This window comes from Epinephelus fuscoguttatus, linkage group LG22 (genome assembly GCF_011397635.1).
Source record: "Epinephelus fuscoguttatus linkage group LG22, E.fuscoguttatus.final_Chr_v1".
Classification (NCBI taxonomy): Eukaryota; Metazoa; Chordata; class Actinopteri; order Perciformes; family Serranidae; genus Epinephelus; species Epinephelus fuscoguttatus.
Window position 1 is genome coordinate 27,896,469 of NC_064773.1, and position 18,947 is coordinate 27,915,415.

Here is an 18,947-nt window from a genome sequence, read left to right on the forward strand (position 1 = left end):
ATTAAATAATCTGTGTGGGCAGAAACACAGTAGGAGGCTTATCCCTCATTATCTATCAGGTAAACTAAACAGTGTATTAAAGGTCCAGTGTGTAGGATTTAGGGGCATCAACTGGCAGAAATGGTACTTAATATTCATAATTTTTTTTTTATCAGTTTCTAATCACCCCCAAAAACGAACCATTGTATTGTCATTACCTTAAAATGTAGCAATTCTGGGGCAACCTCTAGCTCACCTGGTAGAGTGTACGTCCCTATCAATGAAGGAATAAATGTCAAAAAAATATCTTGAAAAGAAAAGATCTACATACCAAGAGGGTCATCTCCCAGAATCTGGCATTATTCTACAGCAGCCCAGAACAGACAAACCACTCACTTTAGATAGGGCCATTTGTGTTTCAGGTCAGCCATGTAGTTCTCCTACATGCTTGTTACAGGTGAATCTCACTGCTAGAAGCGGCAAAAATCCTACACACTGGACCTTTAATGGTGGTTTGTTGTGTATTATTGCCTAAAGCTAACTACTAGTTTATAACCCTGACAGCAGAAATAACACTCCAAGGCAATGTTGCAATGCATGCACAGTAAATCAGTAGACTACTGAACTTAGCTAGCTTTTATATAATAATAGTGATTTAAAAATGTGTGTAAATGTGAAGAGCTAAACAAGAACCAAATGGTCACCATTTAGTAGGTAGGTAAAACATTTTATTCGAGTATTTTCGATGTGCAAAGTTTAACATTTTTCATGTGCTGGGATGATATTCCACAACTTCATCAGTTTATTTTGTCTTCTTTTTTTTTTAACCTAATTTCCCCTCTGGGGATCAGTGAAGATCATTAGATGGCCATTGTCACTTTTTAATAAAAATACTTTCAGTTTCTTTCTCTTCCCCAAGGGAACAACGTGAATCCATCCATGCAGAAAGACAGTCCACAGCAACTGGCAACACGTCACCGAGGGAAGGAGCTCAGTGGGTCAAAGCAGAATGCCACATGTGTACAAGACTGGCAGATCTGTGGTCCAAGCTAGGAAACTTGGGATGTAATATCCATTAGCGTGGTGTTAAATTCAGTCAAAGCTGGGTTAGCGTTCCTGACAGCAGGGCAGGACCATCACTCCATGTCTTCAGGCTCCTGAGTCCAGGGGACAAACCCTAAACCTAAACGAGAGTAATAACATTCAAGACAAAATTTAAACCCCAGCAAACAAAATAAGGTACAGATGATCTACAGTGAGGTCACCAAATACAACATTTTGCTTTAAACTGAATAAAGGCAGAGTGTACTAAAATGTTAGTTGTGGCTCTAACAGCTTACTACATTTAGGGGAAACAGTTTGTGCAAACGTCAGCACCAGTATTGCTACACTGTGCTCTCAAACTACTCAGTGCCTACAAAGACTATTCACCTCACCCTACCTGTTCTTTATCATTTAAATCTAGCCACAGCTTAATTTATTCCCTGACACAATCTATATCATAATAACAAGCTATCACTCCAAACTACTCTGAAACAAAGTCATTTTAAAGCCCAAATCAGGAGACGTTTACATGGAAATTCCCATGGCACACTGTGTAAGAGCTGACATGTCTGGTTGATTAATTTTTTAGAAGGAGTATGAGTATGTTTACATTGTAATTACTACTGTGGTCTCCTGTACAGGAACTCGTATCTGATGTTTGAACAAGCAGCCAAACATAAAGGGCAACAGCAGTTAGTGGCTGGGTCGAATACCTGAAGGATAAAAGCTTCTTGGCTTGAGAAACTTAAACTGAAATACAGTTTAGTGAATAACATCCTGTTAAGTGACAAATTAAAGGCGTCATTTAATTTTCTATCACTTCAGACTAATTTAGCTCAGTGGATTAGCAACTTCCGTAGCCGCCCTCTCAGTTACAAAATGAAAACTTCTCCACTTACCTTTCTACGGGACGATGTAATACATGAAGAGGAAAAACGCCACGTCAAAGAGCACGAACATCCAAAAGTCATACCAGTAGGAGTGCTGCGGTAAAGATACCGAAGCTCCTTTGGGTTTAGACATTTTATCGTCTCTTTCTGACTCCGTCATGGGAGACGTGCCTGGTCCCATGTTTGCCTTGGGTACAGCTGCGCGAGCTCCCCGGAAGAGAACAAACAAGATGTCGAGTAGCCCTTCAAAATAAAATAACATGGTGCTAGGTTTCGATAACCAATACTAGTATTTCATTTGTAATTTTTTCCCCAGTAAAAACATAACTTTTGACACGTTCACTGCATTTTTCACTTCCTGCATTTTCTTGTTTATTTGTATTCGTATTGTAAACACTAATTTTAGATAGATGTATGACAGACTTGTGTCTAACAAAGCTTATTACCCACCCTCTGGGATCTAGCAGTCACTGTTTTTCTATCTGACTACACATGACTGTCAGGGGCGTAGGTACAGACAGTGTAGGCAGTGACGTTGCACTGGTGCCCTGGGGGAGGGGCGGGGGGCTCGAATTATGACGCCCACCCTGAACACGCCAGAGGGTCGCTATACGTTCTTTATGCTGCCTTTGCATTTTTGCAAATCAAACAATGGCGGCATTATGCTCCTCCAGCAGGCCGGCATCGCAGAAGCAAAAGAGGTGCCACAGGCATGACATGTAACACTACAGCACCAGCCTCTAGTGTGACATATAAAGTGAGATTTATACTTCTGCGTCGAATCGACACTGTACCTACACAGTAGACTCTGCTTCAACGTAGAGCCTACACAGTACCCTACACTGTTGCTTGACATGCACCTCCCCAGAAATGTAACTCAGTGGAAACAAAGCTTTTATTTGACAGAAAAGAAACAATAAATTGTGAAAACAATAAAGCTCCCACAAAGTAACATTTTGTCTTGTGTGTGATTTATCCTGGCTTCATATGAGTGTGGGAAATCTCTGCTAGTTGCTAGGCTAATATATACAATGTAAAATGCCATAGGCTTGAGCCAAAAACATTTACATGTTGTATTTGTTGGGAAAATGTGTCCAGCGAAAGACAAGTGTTTGTCTGTGAATGCTGCGAGTTATAGTGAAGCTGATTTGTGTGCTTGTGTTTGAAATTGTCTCTATTAAGCCATATTTAATGTCTGTTTAATGCGTGTTTTGAATCAACTAAATTTTACAACACTTCACAGAAACCCCCCTGTTGACTAGTGGTTTGGAGGTGTGACTGCAGAGTGACACAGACACACCTCCGTAGAAGTAAAAATGCTCATAACGTAGACCAGGTGCGTAGGCTATGGCATAGAGCTGATGCACAAGTATAAATCCAGCTTAACATACGCATTGGCAGCGCTTTTATTAGATAAACTATGAAAACACTATTCAGTTAAATAAATTATTTCTTATTTTCTTTGGTATTTTGTCACATATAGACATGCAATAATGATTGTCCGGTAATATGTTAATACCTTGTGTGCGAAGCAAGCTGAGCCAAACTGCAAACCGATTGCACAATCATGCCTTTCAAACATAAAACTCTGTGTGTGTGTATGTGTGTGTGTGTGTGCTTCATAAGTAACAACTAGTGTGCACTCAAGCCCACAATAATAATATGCACTGGGGCTTGTCGTAGCTACCTCACACCATTGGACAGTGTCATCCTGTCTTATTTTGGTTCGATGCCCTTTAGTTGTTTAGTAATCACGTTTTCTATAGAAAAAGATTTAGATATTTAGCTCATATTGCTACTAACATTATTGTGACATTGGCACTGACATATTTTTGATAAAAGCTGCTTAGTTGTCCACTTATTGTAATAATGTCAAAATGCTGATAGGTGCAGTGTTAATACGGTTTATATCCTCCTGTGCCCTGAACCTTTGTTTGGTATGCATTTTTAATTTCTCCTAGCTATCTGAGATCAAAAGACCCCAATAAGTATAAAAAGCTAAGCATTGTCAATGATAATAAAGTCCTCCAGTGTCCTCCAATGAGATTACAATAAAATGCCATTGTCTTCAAACAAGTACTTCCTAATAAAGTCTTAATGTCTTAGCTTGTTACCGTTGCTTAAATTGGTCAAATTTGTTGCCATATCAAACCAGTTTCAACCACTATGTGATCAGGTTTTGGACCTTGTCCACTTTGGTGTCAGCATTGGCTGCAGACTGACTTGGCAGAAATGGCTGCCATCTTGTTTTTACATGGATTAATGTATTGTGCTCTTTCTACCACTAGATGGCACAAATAAGTGTCCACAAATGAGGGCAACAGCTCTAAGTTAAGTACAATGAAGTATAAGGTCAACCCAAAATGTTCACAGGAGGATATTCAAACTGATTAAGTTTATTTCTTCTGCTGACAGCTCTAGATTCATTGCTCTCAAGGTGAGGAGCAAGTTTTCTACAGACACTTAGGGATTAAAGGTACTTGGTTTTGCTAAAGTAATACAGACCATTTCTATTGGACCTAGTAAGTTCAGTGTCCTGTTTACTTTAACCCTGATAAATGATAAACGGTTCTGACTTAATTTGTGACCTGTACTAAATGTTTTTTTTTATAATCTCAAAGTACAAGGCCACTGTAACATGCTGACATTCTTTATATTCATTTTGAATCACTCATCTCCGATGCCTTTACCCTCCACTCCATTAACCGCCCAAAACACACCATACATTTCAGTTGGACACAGAAAAAGGCTCAGCATGTTGTTTGCTCGTGTGACACCAAATACCATTTATTAGGGCTTTACAAAGACTACAAAATCCTCCAGATGAGTTAAATCACTGTCTCTGTCTATTTACATGATATGTTACATACAAATGTACAAAATATAAAACATTTAAGGACAAATGTTTCACCCAAAAAGAAGAAAACTTTCTCTCAAACCAGAGTAAATGCTATGGTTTTCAACTGAGATGTAACTGCAAAGTGTAAAGTGGGGAAAAATGACCAGCTGATCATCAACACTATGGTGTACACTGTTAACGGTGCCAAAGTTCTGCTAGCTTGGGATTCTCATGGCCCACAACAGGAGTGTAGAGTAGCTGAGAGGGTGAATTGTGGGAGATATAAGCTCAGGTTTGATACACGAGTGTAACTGTAGGTAAGGAGCAACCTGTTACCATGGTAACTGCCCCTTTATCATGCAACTAAACACCCTTGCAGACGCAAGGCCGACCAAGTTGGCCAGATACATGTGTGAACCATCAGAGGCTTGGCTGCAGAGACACATGTGAAGCTGAACACAGGTAGGATTGTAGAGGATAGGATTGTCCTGAGGTTGTGACAACATGACTTCTTGGTCTCTGATGGGTTTTGACTGACCAGTAGCACCTGTTGGATGTATACAGTACGGTGTCAGGTCAGCTTCGGTGCCTCGGACAGCTTGCAAGCCTAACGTGGCGGTAAGCTTGGGTGAAAATGTCCAGAGAGGAAGTGCATCTAAGGAACAACAGGGCATTCCTAAAGACGGAGAGGATCCAGAGAATATTATGGCAGGAAGGGGGGATACTGGAAAAGTGCCTATTTTTTCTCAGTCTGTGATTTTTGTGAGCTAAAAACTGTTTCTTACTGTACACCGTATGCCTCCTGCATAGGCAAAACATCCAATCACCACAAGACACACACCTGTTTCTGACAGCGTGTTGAGTTTTTGCATTTCTTTTTTTTCTCTCTGTTTTCAAAGTACAATAATTTACTCAGCGGGTTAAGCATATTGTAACATCAACAGGGCAGAATGCATCTTTGATTCACTGTGCAAGACTTAAGTATTTACAACCCACCCCGACCTCAAAGTGTGCAAAACCAACCCACTCGTTAAACAAAGAGAGGACAATCAAAATTCAAAATGGCTTCCGTCCAATACACGCATACGTAACGGTAAAGGTCTCTCCTTGATGCATCCCCTTTAAAAAGCTTCAAAACATGCTCATCAGGCTAAAAAACCCAAAACAGTTTGGTTGTGCTCCTGTTCAAGTGAGCCCAGCTCAACTGGGCGAAAAAACAACAACTAAAAAATACCCCACCCCTTTTTTTAAATGTTTTTACAATATTGGTCAGTTTTAAATTCAAATACAGCATTTTATACTTTAACTGTCAGAAACAAGAAAGGGCGGTTTGGAGGAAGAGGGAGCAAGAAAACAAAAAACAAAAAGAGGCTGTTTTTCCGACTACAAGCAGCTTCTTTGACATAGCAGGAAGCAGATCATCATCATCGTCTGACATTAGCGTCTCTTCTTCTCACTCGGGAGCAGAGGATGCCTCCCAGACTTTTGCACATTTAAGGCAGTGAGAAAGCACCAATATCATTGTTCCCTTTCTCAGCTCTTGGGCCGATCTGGTTCACTTGCATTTCAAAATACTTTGGATTCTTTTTTGGTACCTCATGGATACCATATGGGTGCAGATGCTGAACAAGACTATCAAATGAGTTCCAGACAGGACACCTTGTCACCTTGCATCATTCAGTTCAGTATTAATTTGTTGATTGATCAGCTCTGATTCATATCTGTTGAAGTAAAGGCCTTGACATTTTCAAAGTCAGTTTACTGCTCTCCTGACTTTTACTAGTTTACGTTCTGAATGTTGCAGCAAACCCCACCTACTTGGTTCTCCATGCAGGTTAACACAAATGTCATAAGAATTCAGCTATTTGCAAGTGACCGTTCGCTAAGCCCTGCCTCACATGTTGCTTCATCTGTCAGGCTTTCCATTCTCACACCTCTGCATGAGTTCATAATAATACTGATAGTATATTAGCCACTCAACATTTTATTAGCTGCAGCTAGGTAGCTAATTAAGCTAACGTTAGCTCCATGGGCTTAATGTTTGCGTATGTCTTGTTTTAAAACGATAATCTTGAAACAGGTCTTTAATGTGCGCTTCATACATGGTAACGGACTGAAAGACTGAGGCTAATGGAGCTTAACAAAAACAGCATTTTTCTTGTATTGCAGTACAGACTTAGCTTGTTAATCTAGTAAGATTAGACTATAACATAATTCTGTTTAGTTGCTTAGCTAGCATACTTGTTCATATGTATCTCAATCAAGGACGTTATGTCTTCATTTGGGTGGTCTGTTTGTTCATCAGCAGGCTTATGAAAGAAACTCTGACCCTATTTTTATTAAACTTGTTGGTAGGATGTAACATGGGCCAAGGAAGAACCCATTAAAGTTTGGAGCAGATTCGAATCACGGGACGGATACCGAACTCGCAGGAACAGTGTCGGGCATTGAAGCCAATTTTCATACTGGCCAATTGTGGAATTACAATTTCTGGGTCTGTCATGTGACAACACTGAGCCCCAAAATACTCCCCCCCCCATTGACTTACACTGCAAAAGAGATGTCTGCAAATCAGTGGATGTTTTTTTTTTCCCAGCAACACAACCACTGCGAAATGACATCAATTCACTATCTGAACTAGTCCAATAACATTTCTAAAGTCTAGAGCCGCAAGATACTTTTGCCGAGGGCTAAACCGGAAGTCAGCTGCTTGGCTGGCGGAAGTCAGACACTCGGCCGTAAGTCGCTAGTGCGCTTGCTCTATGGGCGGCATGGAAACCACGGAAATCAAGGTTTGTTTGGCTTTATGTGCCACTAAGCAACTTTAATAGGAATGAACAGGGTCCTGCCTCCATCACTGTATCCAGTTCTAACATTCATGGTAGATTCAAGCATTATTTTTGACTTTCATTGACACTAGGGCATTTGGCCTTGTCATGGGGCACTGTCATGAAAAGGCGTTTGGGGTGAGAACTAACCTATGTGTTTAGCAAACACTATCAGTCTCAGGGTTATACTGGCTGGGGTTGCTGGAGTTTAAACCCCCATAAATTAAATAAAGAGCAGGTTAAACTCAGTTACTACTGTAGGTGGTAAACTAATTAGCCAATCATGCTAACCTTTGCAACTAACCCTCAGAACTCTGTAAATGCTGAGTATCTATGAACTGCATCTCTCTGCATGCCACTGGAACACGTGGAGAAAGCCTGACAGATGCTGAGTTACAGTTGCTAATGACTGGACAGTCACTGTTCAAGGGAGGTGTTTAGCAAACGGTCAATACAGACAGTTCTGTGGGGACCCACAGAAGGTGCTGCCTGCTGCTCTCATGGTGCATTGTAAGCTATGGAGTGACAACAGGCTGTGGAGCGTGGAAGGCCAAGAACAACTTAATCTAAGTTTACAACCATGTTCGGCTGTGTGCTGTGATGTTAAGTCTCTGTGTGTGTATGGTTGTGTTTGTGTGTGCGCGTGTCTACATTTGGCAGTAAATCAAAGGGAAACATTGGCACTTGTCCATTTTTTTCTTCACAGTAGCAATGTGGCTGGATGACACACAGACAATGGGCTTTCGTTGTGCTTGTTGTTGGCATGCAGGGCAGCAAGGAGCGGCTTGGCAGTGCCTGACACTGAGGAGGCTCAGGGCAGGAGACCAGCACCATGAAGCTCAACTGACGACTGAGCAGGAGGGTTGTGCGCTGTTATGAAAATGTAATTCTTGTGATCCTAATTGGGCTGCAGAGGCTTTGCAAATGTTTTTAAATCAACCACGTCTGGTGCCATCATGGAGGCGCAGAATTGTCCTTATGTTCAGAAAAGGCAAAGACACCCAAATAAGGTGATATAGTGGTAAACAAGGAGACGGAGAAGTTTGTGATTTGTGTATAAAGAAAATCTGTTTAGAACCAGTTTTCTAACAGCTGAAAACCTCCATTGTGACCACCAGAGGGCATTACATCACCTGAAAACACTCAACAGTCCCTCAATAGGTGGGGTCAGAGATGAGGGTCCCAGGGTGGTATAAATAGTGCCTTGCTCAAGGACACTTTGGCAGGCTGGATTGTTGGTCACATGGGGACTTGAACCAATCGAAGCCTCTGATTAGAGGACAGTGTCCTCCTGCTGCCTGTGTAAGTGCATGAGTGTGTGTGTGTGTCTGTGTGAGAAGCACCTCTGTAAACAAGGAAAGACATAAACAACAGAACCCATCTCCCCCCATTGTAAACATCTGAAGATATATCTGGGATTTTAAAAAAAAAAAAAAAAAAAGAAAAAGAAAAATCCAGTTTAAACTCTTGGCTTTCTCTTTTTTTCTGACACTTCAGAGATTGACACCCCATGTTAAAATTACGGGGTGATCTGTGGCTCATCGTGAGTGAGCACAATGTGATTTACTCCTTGGAAGTCAACTTCAAAAGGAACTACTGTCCCTTGTCAGACACATCCTGCCTACACACATATGAAAAGTTGTATTCTAAAATGTTATACATCCATTAAATGACTAGCTGAGCTTAATTATATACTTAAAATATAACGGATCCAACTTGTATGATTGTTTATCACGTTGATCACTGAGGACCAAGTTGGCTGCTCTTTAAAACATACAATAATCTGATTTAATATTGCACCATTGTAATGTAAAAATATTCTATCAAATGGCAGGTATACCATTTTGATAATAAAACTTTTCATATATTATGTATCTGTGCACTATAGGGGGTGTCTGGTAGTGACCGAGGTTCAGAGGTTCCCAGGTTCAAGGGGTCTGTGTCTCCCAGCGCAGCTCTTCGTCTCATAGCGCCGACTCCAGCGAGGAGTCCAGCTGGTCGTCATGGTGACTGGTGCTGTCGCTGTCGCAGCTTTGCGTGCTGGAGTAGTTAGCTGCTTCCTGCAGCCGTAGCAGCATGTTCATCTGGAAAGGCAACACACAAACAAAGAAACGCCTTAATGAGAGAGATTGTGTGTGGGAAAACAGAGGGCGTGCAGACATCAAACAACATTTTTCGGAAACTTAACGTGCCCCTGAAAACAACTCTGTTTGTGAAAACAATCCTTTTCTCTCAAACTTGCAGGAAACAGCAATACAAAATTGTAGCGCAACCCAAATCCGCCACCCAACTAAACGTTCGCTTGCCCTTCAGCTCATAAAATGTCTTCACCCTCTGCCATTTTTTTTGCAAGCGTCGATTGGTGCTGTGTATGCGCAAAGCTCAACAGAGAGATGAGAAGGAGGTATTTAATTGTGTTTAACTCACCTGCCCAAGTACGACATCCTCAACAATGTCAAAGCAAAAACAGAGGTGACACTACCTTGTGCTACAATGAATGGGCATCACAAACCCTCTCAAACTGCACATCAATGTTCAATTGGTCTGGTGAAAATTTGGTTCAAATAAATTTGTTGGTGGTGACCAATCATAATTATATAGTGTCTCTCTGGCTAAATGCACACAGCTGCAGGGCTCTAAAGTGATCACAAGAATCCTGAATTGGAAAGACAGGACACTTCCGATCAAGTGACAGTGCCTGGTCAAGAGTGGAAAAGCAGTAATGAGACTAACCACCATACCTAAAACCCCCATTATAAACCTCGGTCTAATGACTCACAAACTTTGTCTCTATACTTTACACGTGGTAAAAAGCACTTTTAAAGCCTTGTGGTAAATCAGCCTAATAAAACTGCAGAACTCCTCATCCCTGCAACTGAGCTAATGGTCTAAATAATGCAGAAGTGCTGCTGCATATGGTGCATTGCTTCGAGTGTTCCTAAAATGAGCCTTGGAACACCTGCACTCAAACTGGTCTCGCCTGGACAGACAGACACACACACACACACACACACACAGACACACACACTCACACACGCGCACACTTGCTAAATCAAGCCAGTTGTTTTTGGATGGCTACCCTTTAATTCCTCTCGGGCTGCAATAACCCAGCAAATGGAAATTAATTCTCTCTCTCTCTCCCCTCCCTGAATAGTCCAGCCTCCTGCGCGTGTGTGTGTGTGTGTGTGTGTGTGTGTGTGTGTGTGTGAGCCTATACCACCTGGCTACTTTACTAGCGTCTTAATTTATTTTATTATTATTGAAAAGAGCAAAGGTAACATTCATCCTAGGGAAACTAGCATCACTGAATTGATAACTTTATGAATCTGCATCATGAATATATATGTTTGATTTGTTTAACTGAATCAAATCATCTGGTTTGGATCACAGTTCACATATGGAGGCGTTATCTATCTCCATAGCACGTTCCTCTCTGCTTCTATCTTTAGTAACACACACAGCTAACGTCACTTACCTCATATTCTTCCCCTGCTGTTAGATTTCTTACATTGAGCCTATTTTAATTCACTTTAAAGTCCCTCTGTATTCTCTGATGTTGTTCTTATATGTTACAGGTAAACTAGAAACTCCCTAACAGTAATCACTACAGTTGTTTTGTGTTTGTCTTCCTCACCAGTGGGTCTCCCTCAGTGTCACTCTGAGACACCTGCTTGGACGAGGCTCCCTCCTTGGATGAGCTGTAGCCGTCGTATCCCACATCCTCCGGCCTCAGTTGCAGCAGCGATTGGCCGTCCTGCTGCAGCGAGGCCGCGTTCCATGGATATGTGTCGTTCACCCACTTGGATGGATCCTCCCATGCTGCTCTTTTGCCGTATAGCTGCAGGTGTGCCAAAGAGGGAGAAAGGGTATAGATGACATAGTAGAACAGATATGAGCAAATAAAAAAAGTCAAACTCTGTATCAGTGCCTGAGAAATTGGGGTTATTTTCTAAATCAGATTTTGATACTCCTGTAAAGGTGCAATCACAAAGCTCACTTGCAATTGTTATTCATATCTGTGCCTCCTGTAATGTGCCAGAGTTATGTGCAGTGACATAAAACTCACAGAGTGTGGTGACTATCATTATCTTCTAAGTTTCATTACTCGTCTCATATCATCTGAACAGCTGTGCCAATGGCCCACAGACTTAAAGAAGTATTTCACTGCTGGAAAGGCAGTCTTTTCATAAAACAGGGCTGTCTCTGCAGGAGACATGTGCAAATACTTTTGACATTTGTTCTACATGACCAGAGAATACAGAGGAAAAGAGTTGTGGAATGTACTTTTGCTCAAAAGGTAGAAAACCTACTGGTAAAAAATGATTTTGAATTACAGTTAAAGAGTGCACTAGGTTTCTGAGGACATTTTAGGTGAGAAATAGGCAATACAGTAACATAATTTTGGCTTATATTTCACCAGCACTGCCTACTTCTACAGTTTGATAAATGTTTACACTCAGTTTAAGAGAGAGGGAAAGGTCTCGATTTCAATCTGCTTCTTAACTCTTTGTGTCCGTGCTGATAGGCATACAAAACTGCGAATAAATGCACACATATGCCACAATAATGCTGCCATATAGCGATCAGAAAAATCAAGTGTTGCTGGGACATACCTGAAGCCCTTCCCTGACAGCCTCCAGCAGGTAGGGCACCAGGGAGTAGTTCCACAGGTCAGTGAACCAAACCCGAGATCCTTCTACATCCAAGGGACACGACAGGAACAGACGGGGGCCTGTAGGGACAAAAGAGCCCAGGTGATGAGTGCTGACATGGTCCAAAGACCAAAGACATGGAGCAGACTCTCAACTCAAGAGTGGAGGCACAAGAACATCACAGAGTTACACCACTTACTTTTAAACACCACACTGGCTTCAATATCGGACTAACAGTACAGACACAAGCAGGAGAAAGTCTGTGTGTGTGTGTCTGTGAGACTGACCTATGGTGACGTCAGAGGAGCTGTGTGCCTCCAGGAAGGTGTTGAGGTGCTGCCAGGTCTTGGGGATCCAGTCGATGATCTTAATCAGGTCATTGCTGCGCATGTTCTTATCGATCTCCGTCTCTATCAGCTTCCGCCGCAGGAAACGGCCCAGGAAACCTTTGACCGGCTCGGTGTGGTTGGTGCACAGCACCCACCTACGACGGGACAGACAATCGATGGTGAAACAGAAGCAGAAGAGGTAATAAATCAACTGAACATTTAACCACATTCCTCATCAAAGCAGCTCAAAGTGAAGAGTTTTGGGCTCGTTTCCCTTTATAGATTCATATTAAATGAATGTCTGGCTCATGATAAGCTTTTCCTAATGACTTTATATTTGCCAAATCATCAGCTAGTCAAACATGCCAAGCAGAAATGATCCCCACTCAGAACATGCATTATTGTCTAATCATTTTCATTTAACAAGGCTAATTATCCAAGAGATGTGATTACAGCACTCTCAGAGGAAGAAAGCCTTTAGTTTACGATCTGTGAGAGATAATATGTTGACAGAAGCACATCGTCTGACAGGTGAGATGATGCAAAGCAAACAAAACTGAAAGTCATTTCTCTGTGGAACCAATAGCGTACACACAATATGACAGGTATCTTTGAAAACACTACTAATATCATAATATTTTGAGAGACAGCACCAGAGTTCATTTCTGTATAAGTCAAGGTTGTGTTGTGTGTGTTGCACAAACCTGAAGTTGTGGTGTAGCTCGAGGTTAGGAGAAGACGACACTCCCTGGTTCATGGTCCCGATAACATAAGGGCTGAACAGAGAAAAAGACAACAGAGTGTGTCACTAAATAACTGAAAACATGAAGATTATGCATTATGTTGTTGTTAGATCAGTGATGATAAACACCAGGTTGGCTTCTCAATTTGAGACACATACTGTTAAAATGTGTTATTTTTGGCATTACAGTTATTTTAGCTGTGATTTTACTGATATTCAATACAAGACATTTGTGGCTCACCATTTGTGGTACTTGCAGTTGAGGAAGCCGTTGAATATGTCACTGAGGGAGCCGATATGGTGGAGGTTGTCCAGGATCACCACAGTGGGGAGCTCCATGTCTGTGTCCTCAGAGTTGCACTGTTCTGCCAGGTTGGACAGGTACTGACGCAGGTCCTGGGGAAGGAAGGAGTGACAGGTTTTCAATTGGATGCAATTAAGATCTGAGTCCTCACTACCTTTTTATATATGTTGATCTCTGGTTCTTTAAATAAAAGCCATCCTCACCATAGACTGTATGAAAGAAGTGGATGGAGCCTACGGGTCTGAAAAGTGAAGCCAGTGTGGACGTGCTGTAAAACTGCATTGTTTCTAATGGCCAGCAGGGGGCGACTCCACTGGTTGCAAATAGAAGTCAGACTGTAGAGAAGTCTATGAGAAAATGGCCCTACTTCTCACTGGATTTATTACCTCAGTAAAAATTTCCTAATGAGTTCATGGTCTCAGTCACTAGTTTTAAGTCTTCCCCAATACAGCATGATGTTTATTCTGTAAATGATGGTCCCATTTAGGGTAAAACAGTGTACGCAATGGGTGAGGCATGGTGGCTACATCTATTTCTTTTATACAGTCTATGCTCTGACAGCCAAATTACAGCCAATGGTGATGTGTGTCACATTCTGGAACCCATTATTTAGATGTGAGTGTATTTTTATTACACTCAAAAATCAAAAACATCAGAGGAAAATGTCAAGTTGTACAGTCACTCTGTCACAATTAAAGTTTCACACTTCACTTCACACTTCTTCTAGAGCTGCAGTTTTGTACCAGCATTCAGAATGTAAGTATGATTATACACAAGGAAATGTACATGTGATAAGGAAAACCATGTCTGATAGGCTGGTGGCCACTTTTTACAATTTAATAAAAAATATATATACATTGATATCTCCATTTACATGCACACATCATCCGAATCTCCTCTGGCATTGTTCAAAGGCATTCTGGGAGATGTAAAAGTCACTAAACCAAAGCAGTACTGTAGATATGGCAGACTGGGTGAGAAAAATTGCTGCCACAGTGCACCAAAATATCCCAAACTGCCACCTTCAGATTCCCCTTCCTACCTTGCTGGAATTCTGGTCCACGTTGAAGCTGGCCACGTTGTGCTCCGTCACCTGCTGCCCCATCTGGGAAATGATGTACTCAGCCAGCTTGGCAGCCAGGAAGGACTTGCCGGTGCCGCTGGGTCCTGAGAGGATGATACGACGATGCTCCATCAACAGGTTGAGGTACCGCTGGATGATGGGCTTCGGAATCAGCGTGTCAAACACAAGGCTGTCTATACTGTTCTCCTTCACACCTGGGAAGAGGAGGGAAGAAGGAGGGAGGGAATAGAAAATAAAAAATAATGTTCAAGGTTCAAGTTCATATTTATTTCTCTACTCTACTTTCTAACATTTCCCTTAAAAACCCCAAAGTAAGTTTCTATATCAGCTCTACTCCTGAAATAGAAATACATTGTTTTCTTGCTGCTATACCTTTGAGGTTGACCTTGATGACGTTGTTGTCGCCCACCAGGTAGCCGCAGGGCAACAGCTCAGGCACTTCGGAGGCGTGGGAACGAACCACCTCGCCCATCCTATAGCAGACAATGCTGTCTGAGCTGAGACCCAGGCTGGTCAGAGGGTCCACCCGAAACACATACTCCTGCAGGCAGGGAGAGGTGAGAGGACAGTGAAACATAAAGAGCTGCACTATCGATCATCATGAAATATAGGTTGTGATTCTTGTTGTCCAACATATCTTCAAAGTGACAGCGGAGCTGGTTGTGTGTATCTGTCAATCTTGCAGACATAGATGGTTGGATTTCCACCTCAAGCAAATCACGTCACACAGAAAACCATCATGTGATGGTGCAAGTAATAAAGACAGTTATTTGAGCTTGTTTAAGAATTGGTTTCATAATGTTTTAGTTTCAATCATTTTATTTAACTGATGACAGTCAAGCAGACCAAAATATTGTAAATAAATGAATATACCAGCCGTAACAGAGACAATGTTTTTAACATCTTTACTCAAGCGGTTTCCATTGTGCAGAGTTATTACATTTTTTTGTAGATATATAATTCTTAAGTTTAACTTTGGCTTACTTTAAAGACAAAAAAAGTATGCGTTCATCATACAAAATTCAATTCCATGCAATCAAGAGGAATAAATTGCTTTAATAGATATGAGCCTCTGTACGGCTGAACGGATACAGCATTTGTAATATGCATTGCTCTATTTTTTCCAATTAGTTTCATCTCAAAAAGCAGTTGTATTTAAATAAAATTAATATCCAGTAATTTCTGTTACACACTTTCTTTTTTAAGGAACAGGCACATAATAAATCATTTACCCCACATATAAAAACATCATTTGATAAGACCAGTGGGAAATAAGTGCAGAATGTTTTATTCTAACTGTTTGCAAAAGTACCCAGCTAAGTCCCCACTTATTTTATTCTATTACAGCTATAATATGCCGCATTTTCACTGCATGGTACAGCATGGTTCTACTTAACTCGACTCGCACTCTTTTGGTTTTCCATTAGCAAAAGTTGCGGATAATACCTGGCTGTTCTTTTTGGTACCACATCAGTCGAGGGTACAAGCAAACTGAGTCGATACTAGAAGGTGGAGCTAAAAATACTGCCGACCAATGACTGGTCAGAGAGTAACATCACTGGTGTTACACGTGACATCCTGCATAAACCTGCCATTTTATAAGAGCCAAGCTAATGTCAACAGCAGCCACAGTGTTTTTAATTCACACACCCCAGATAAAAAATGGTTGCTTGCAAAACTACACCGTACGCTATGCCACACACTACTTGGTATAATTAACAAAGTACAGATGTTCCTAAGTTTGGTTGCCCATGACAGGATTCAGCGAATGTTGTGTTGAACAGAGCCGACACGATGCATAAGTGAACTAAGCAGCTGCTTAGGGCCCCCAGCAGAGGACCCCCAAGGGTGCTTGAAATGTTCCACAAGCAGAGCCAGGCTTATGCTCACTGTGCAGTTTTCACAGACTCCGAAAATAAGGCAAAGTATGTGTCAATGTTTACAACTTCAAAAGAGGATGGAACAATCTATCCTTCTGATCATAAAAAGAGAAAAAAAACCCCACCGTAAACGTGAAGTGCTGGAACAGCAATCAGGTAAACATCGAAGTTTGTCAGTAAATTAAAGTAATGTAAAATGATATGCGCCTAAGCTAATATTTACAATACACAAGCTGGTTCAGTGCTATGTGCCAACATGTGACAATGAGGGGGACCCCCAAATCAAATCTACTCAGGGCCCCTAAAAGTCTATGGTCTACGTCAGACCCTGGCACTGACAATGCTACAGCAGTTTCACATGGCATCGCTATGGCGATCAGCTGAGCAACCCACCTACATTGAGGGGATGCTATCCACAGTGGAAAAAGAAATGGATTAAAGGACCTGAAACCAGACATTAGTGGAGTCGAGTCGAGCTGAGCCGGACCATGCAGTGGCAGACATTTCGACTTGACATTGGCCTATCAAAAAAGCTAAATGGAACTGAATCATCATTCATGTTATTAGTTGCATGTGTTTTTTCTGCTATGAAAAGTCAAACCTGTTTTGAACTTAGATAACTGGCCTGAACATATGAGCAATGCTGTGTTTACCTTAAAGAGGCGTCGGATGACCCCATCCAGGACGTCCCACTTGGTTTTCCCACTCACACCTATAGACCCAATCAGGTACGCCTGGCTTTGTGTACCCTGAGAGATAACAGGAGTCAGACACATGTAAGACTACAGTGGTTTTAGCTTGAGGAGAAGAGAATGTAAAATCTTCATGCACTAACCTTGGTGCTATATGGCCCACTGCTGATGGTAACCACTATTCGCACACTGCGGCCCTCTTTGCGTAGATTGCCCTCATAGCCATCATCGAGCAGAATATCTGAAAACAGAACTTTTTGTTAGGAAGCCAACTTTCATCTGTCAGAGCCTTGATTCATTATAAACAAACTCTGCCTGCTGGCAAATTATAGCTGGAAATGGACAAACAGCCTCCAAAGTAAAAGATAGCTAATGGGTCCCTTTCATGCGATAATTACTTTTACGTCTAATCAATGTTTTCATACAGAGAGGTTCCGAATGAGTGCACAGAATGATAATGTAAAAACGACTGTGGGTTAGGAAATCACAATCTGAGGGAGGGGAACAAAGAGGAAAAAGAAGAATATGTCGGGATGGGAAATCACTGTGAAGAAAAAGGTTTATTTAAGGTATTTGTTTAGAGTTAAATGGTTAGTCAGTAGGATGTTATCATGACAGCAGTGGGACAAAATAGCAAGAGTAACTACGAGAAGACAGCTGTTCAAAGAAAAAATGACTTATGATATTTATCAATCTGACAATGTGTGCAAAGAGGCAGAGGACATTAACATCACATTACAGCAACAATCAGACATCCCACACATCTTTTATTTGTGCAATTCTTCACCAACAGCAACAGAACTAAAGGCAAACTGATAAACGTTTCCCTGATGACCATCAGGTTACAAAAATCTTGAGTCTTAGGTTTGTCAGTGGTCTTTCACATCTACATATTACACGCAAGGTATCCTTCTGCGTCTGCTGTTGATGTTCAGGGCTTAGGTTTGGACAACAGAAGTACATGGTTTGGCTCTACATTTATGCAGGAAGAGAACACCAGGCTCCAAGGTGAAAGTCCAGGGCTTGTTGAACCTGTCCACCACCCCTCCTGCCTGTCTTACAGGGACTTTCCTGCTCCTTATATCACGTTGTTACCGGCAGCGTTACAACCTGACGCTGTCCAGCGGCGTATCATACTGCTGCAACAGGTGCTGTCTGGCCACATGATAATTATACTGCCGCAACAGGTGCCATCCAGCTGACTGGCGTTGTATAGCACTGCAAAAGGTTACGTCCAGCTGTGTTACAAACTACAGCTGCCCAGAGGCGTATCATACCGCCATGAAAGGAGGTTTTTTGGCTGCAGTAAATAGAGCACACTCTAATTTTCTGCAGCCCTGGTTTTTTTGCTTTGTGCAAGTTTTTTGATTAGTTAGTTTCTTGCCACCTTTAACCTCTGATGACAACCCCACCACTAACAGCTCCCACCATAAATCTCTCTTCATTCTCTTTATCCCAGACTCCATTTTGGAGAGGGAAGGAGGTACTTTGTATTCGGCTGGCTTCCCTTAGCCGAGGGCTCTGTGTTGGGGTGATAACGGCCCGTTGGCCCACTCGTCTTCCCACGCGTCAGTGCTCTCGGCTCATCCCTCCATCAATTAACGAGGGCCGGAGTCCTCGGAGAGAGCTGCGCCTTCTATGTTAATTACAGGACAAGTGAGGGGGACAAAACTCTTTCACTTCT

The 18,947-nt window shown here is 41.8% G+C and overlaps 1 protein-coding gene and 1 long non-coding RNA gene across 13 annotated transcripts in view; both read right to left on the minus strand.

Moving 5' to 3' along the window:
* Positions 1-685: 685 nt before the first annotated feature.
* On the minus strand, positions 686-2,145 carry LOC125882749 (uncharacterized). The gene is made up of 2 exons (XR_007448408.1): positions 1,923-2,145; positions 686-1,162 (listed from the first exon to the last, which is right to left on the minus strand). It is a non-coding gene; the product is annotated as an uncharacterized LOC125882749 (long non-coding RNA).
* Positions 2,146-4,679: 2,534 nt separating this feature from the next.
* Positions 4,680-18,947, minus strand: part of nav3 (neuron navigator 3) — a 539,739-nt gene continuing 525,471 nt past the window's right edge. For all 12 annotated transcript variants that reach the window (XM_049566143.1, XM_049566145.1, XM_049566146.1 and 9 more), the window contains 10 exons: positions 17,407-17,504; positions 17,225-17,320; positions 15,064-15,232; positions 14,650-14,885; positions 13,545-13,699; positions 13,266-13,337; positions 12,520-12,716; positions 12,194-12,312; positions 11,215-11,418; positions 4,680-9,664 (listed from right to left, as the gene is read on the minus strand). In XM_049566143.1, the coding sequence (XP_049422100.1) occupies positions 9,545-9,664; positions 11,215-11,418; positions 12,194-12,312; positions 12,520-12,716; positions 13,266-13,337; positions 13,545-13,699; positions 14,650-14,885; positions 15,064-15,232; positions 17,225-17,320; positions 17,407-17,504 (1,466 nt within the window). In that variant the 3' untranslated portion in view covers positions 4,680-9,544. The remainder of the gene's footprint in view (positions 9,665-11,214; positions 11,419-12,193; positions 12,313-12,519; positions 12,717-13,265; positions 13,338-13,544; positions 13,700-14,649; positions 14,886-15,063; positions 15,233-17,224; positions 17,321-17,406; positions 17,505-18,947) is intronic.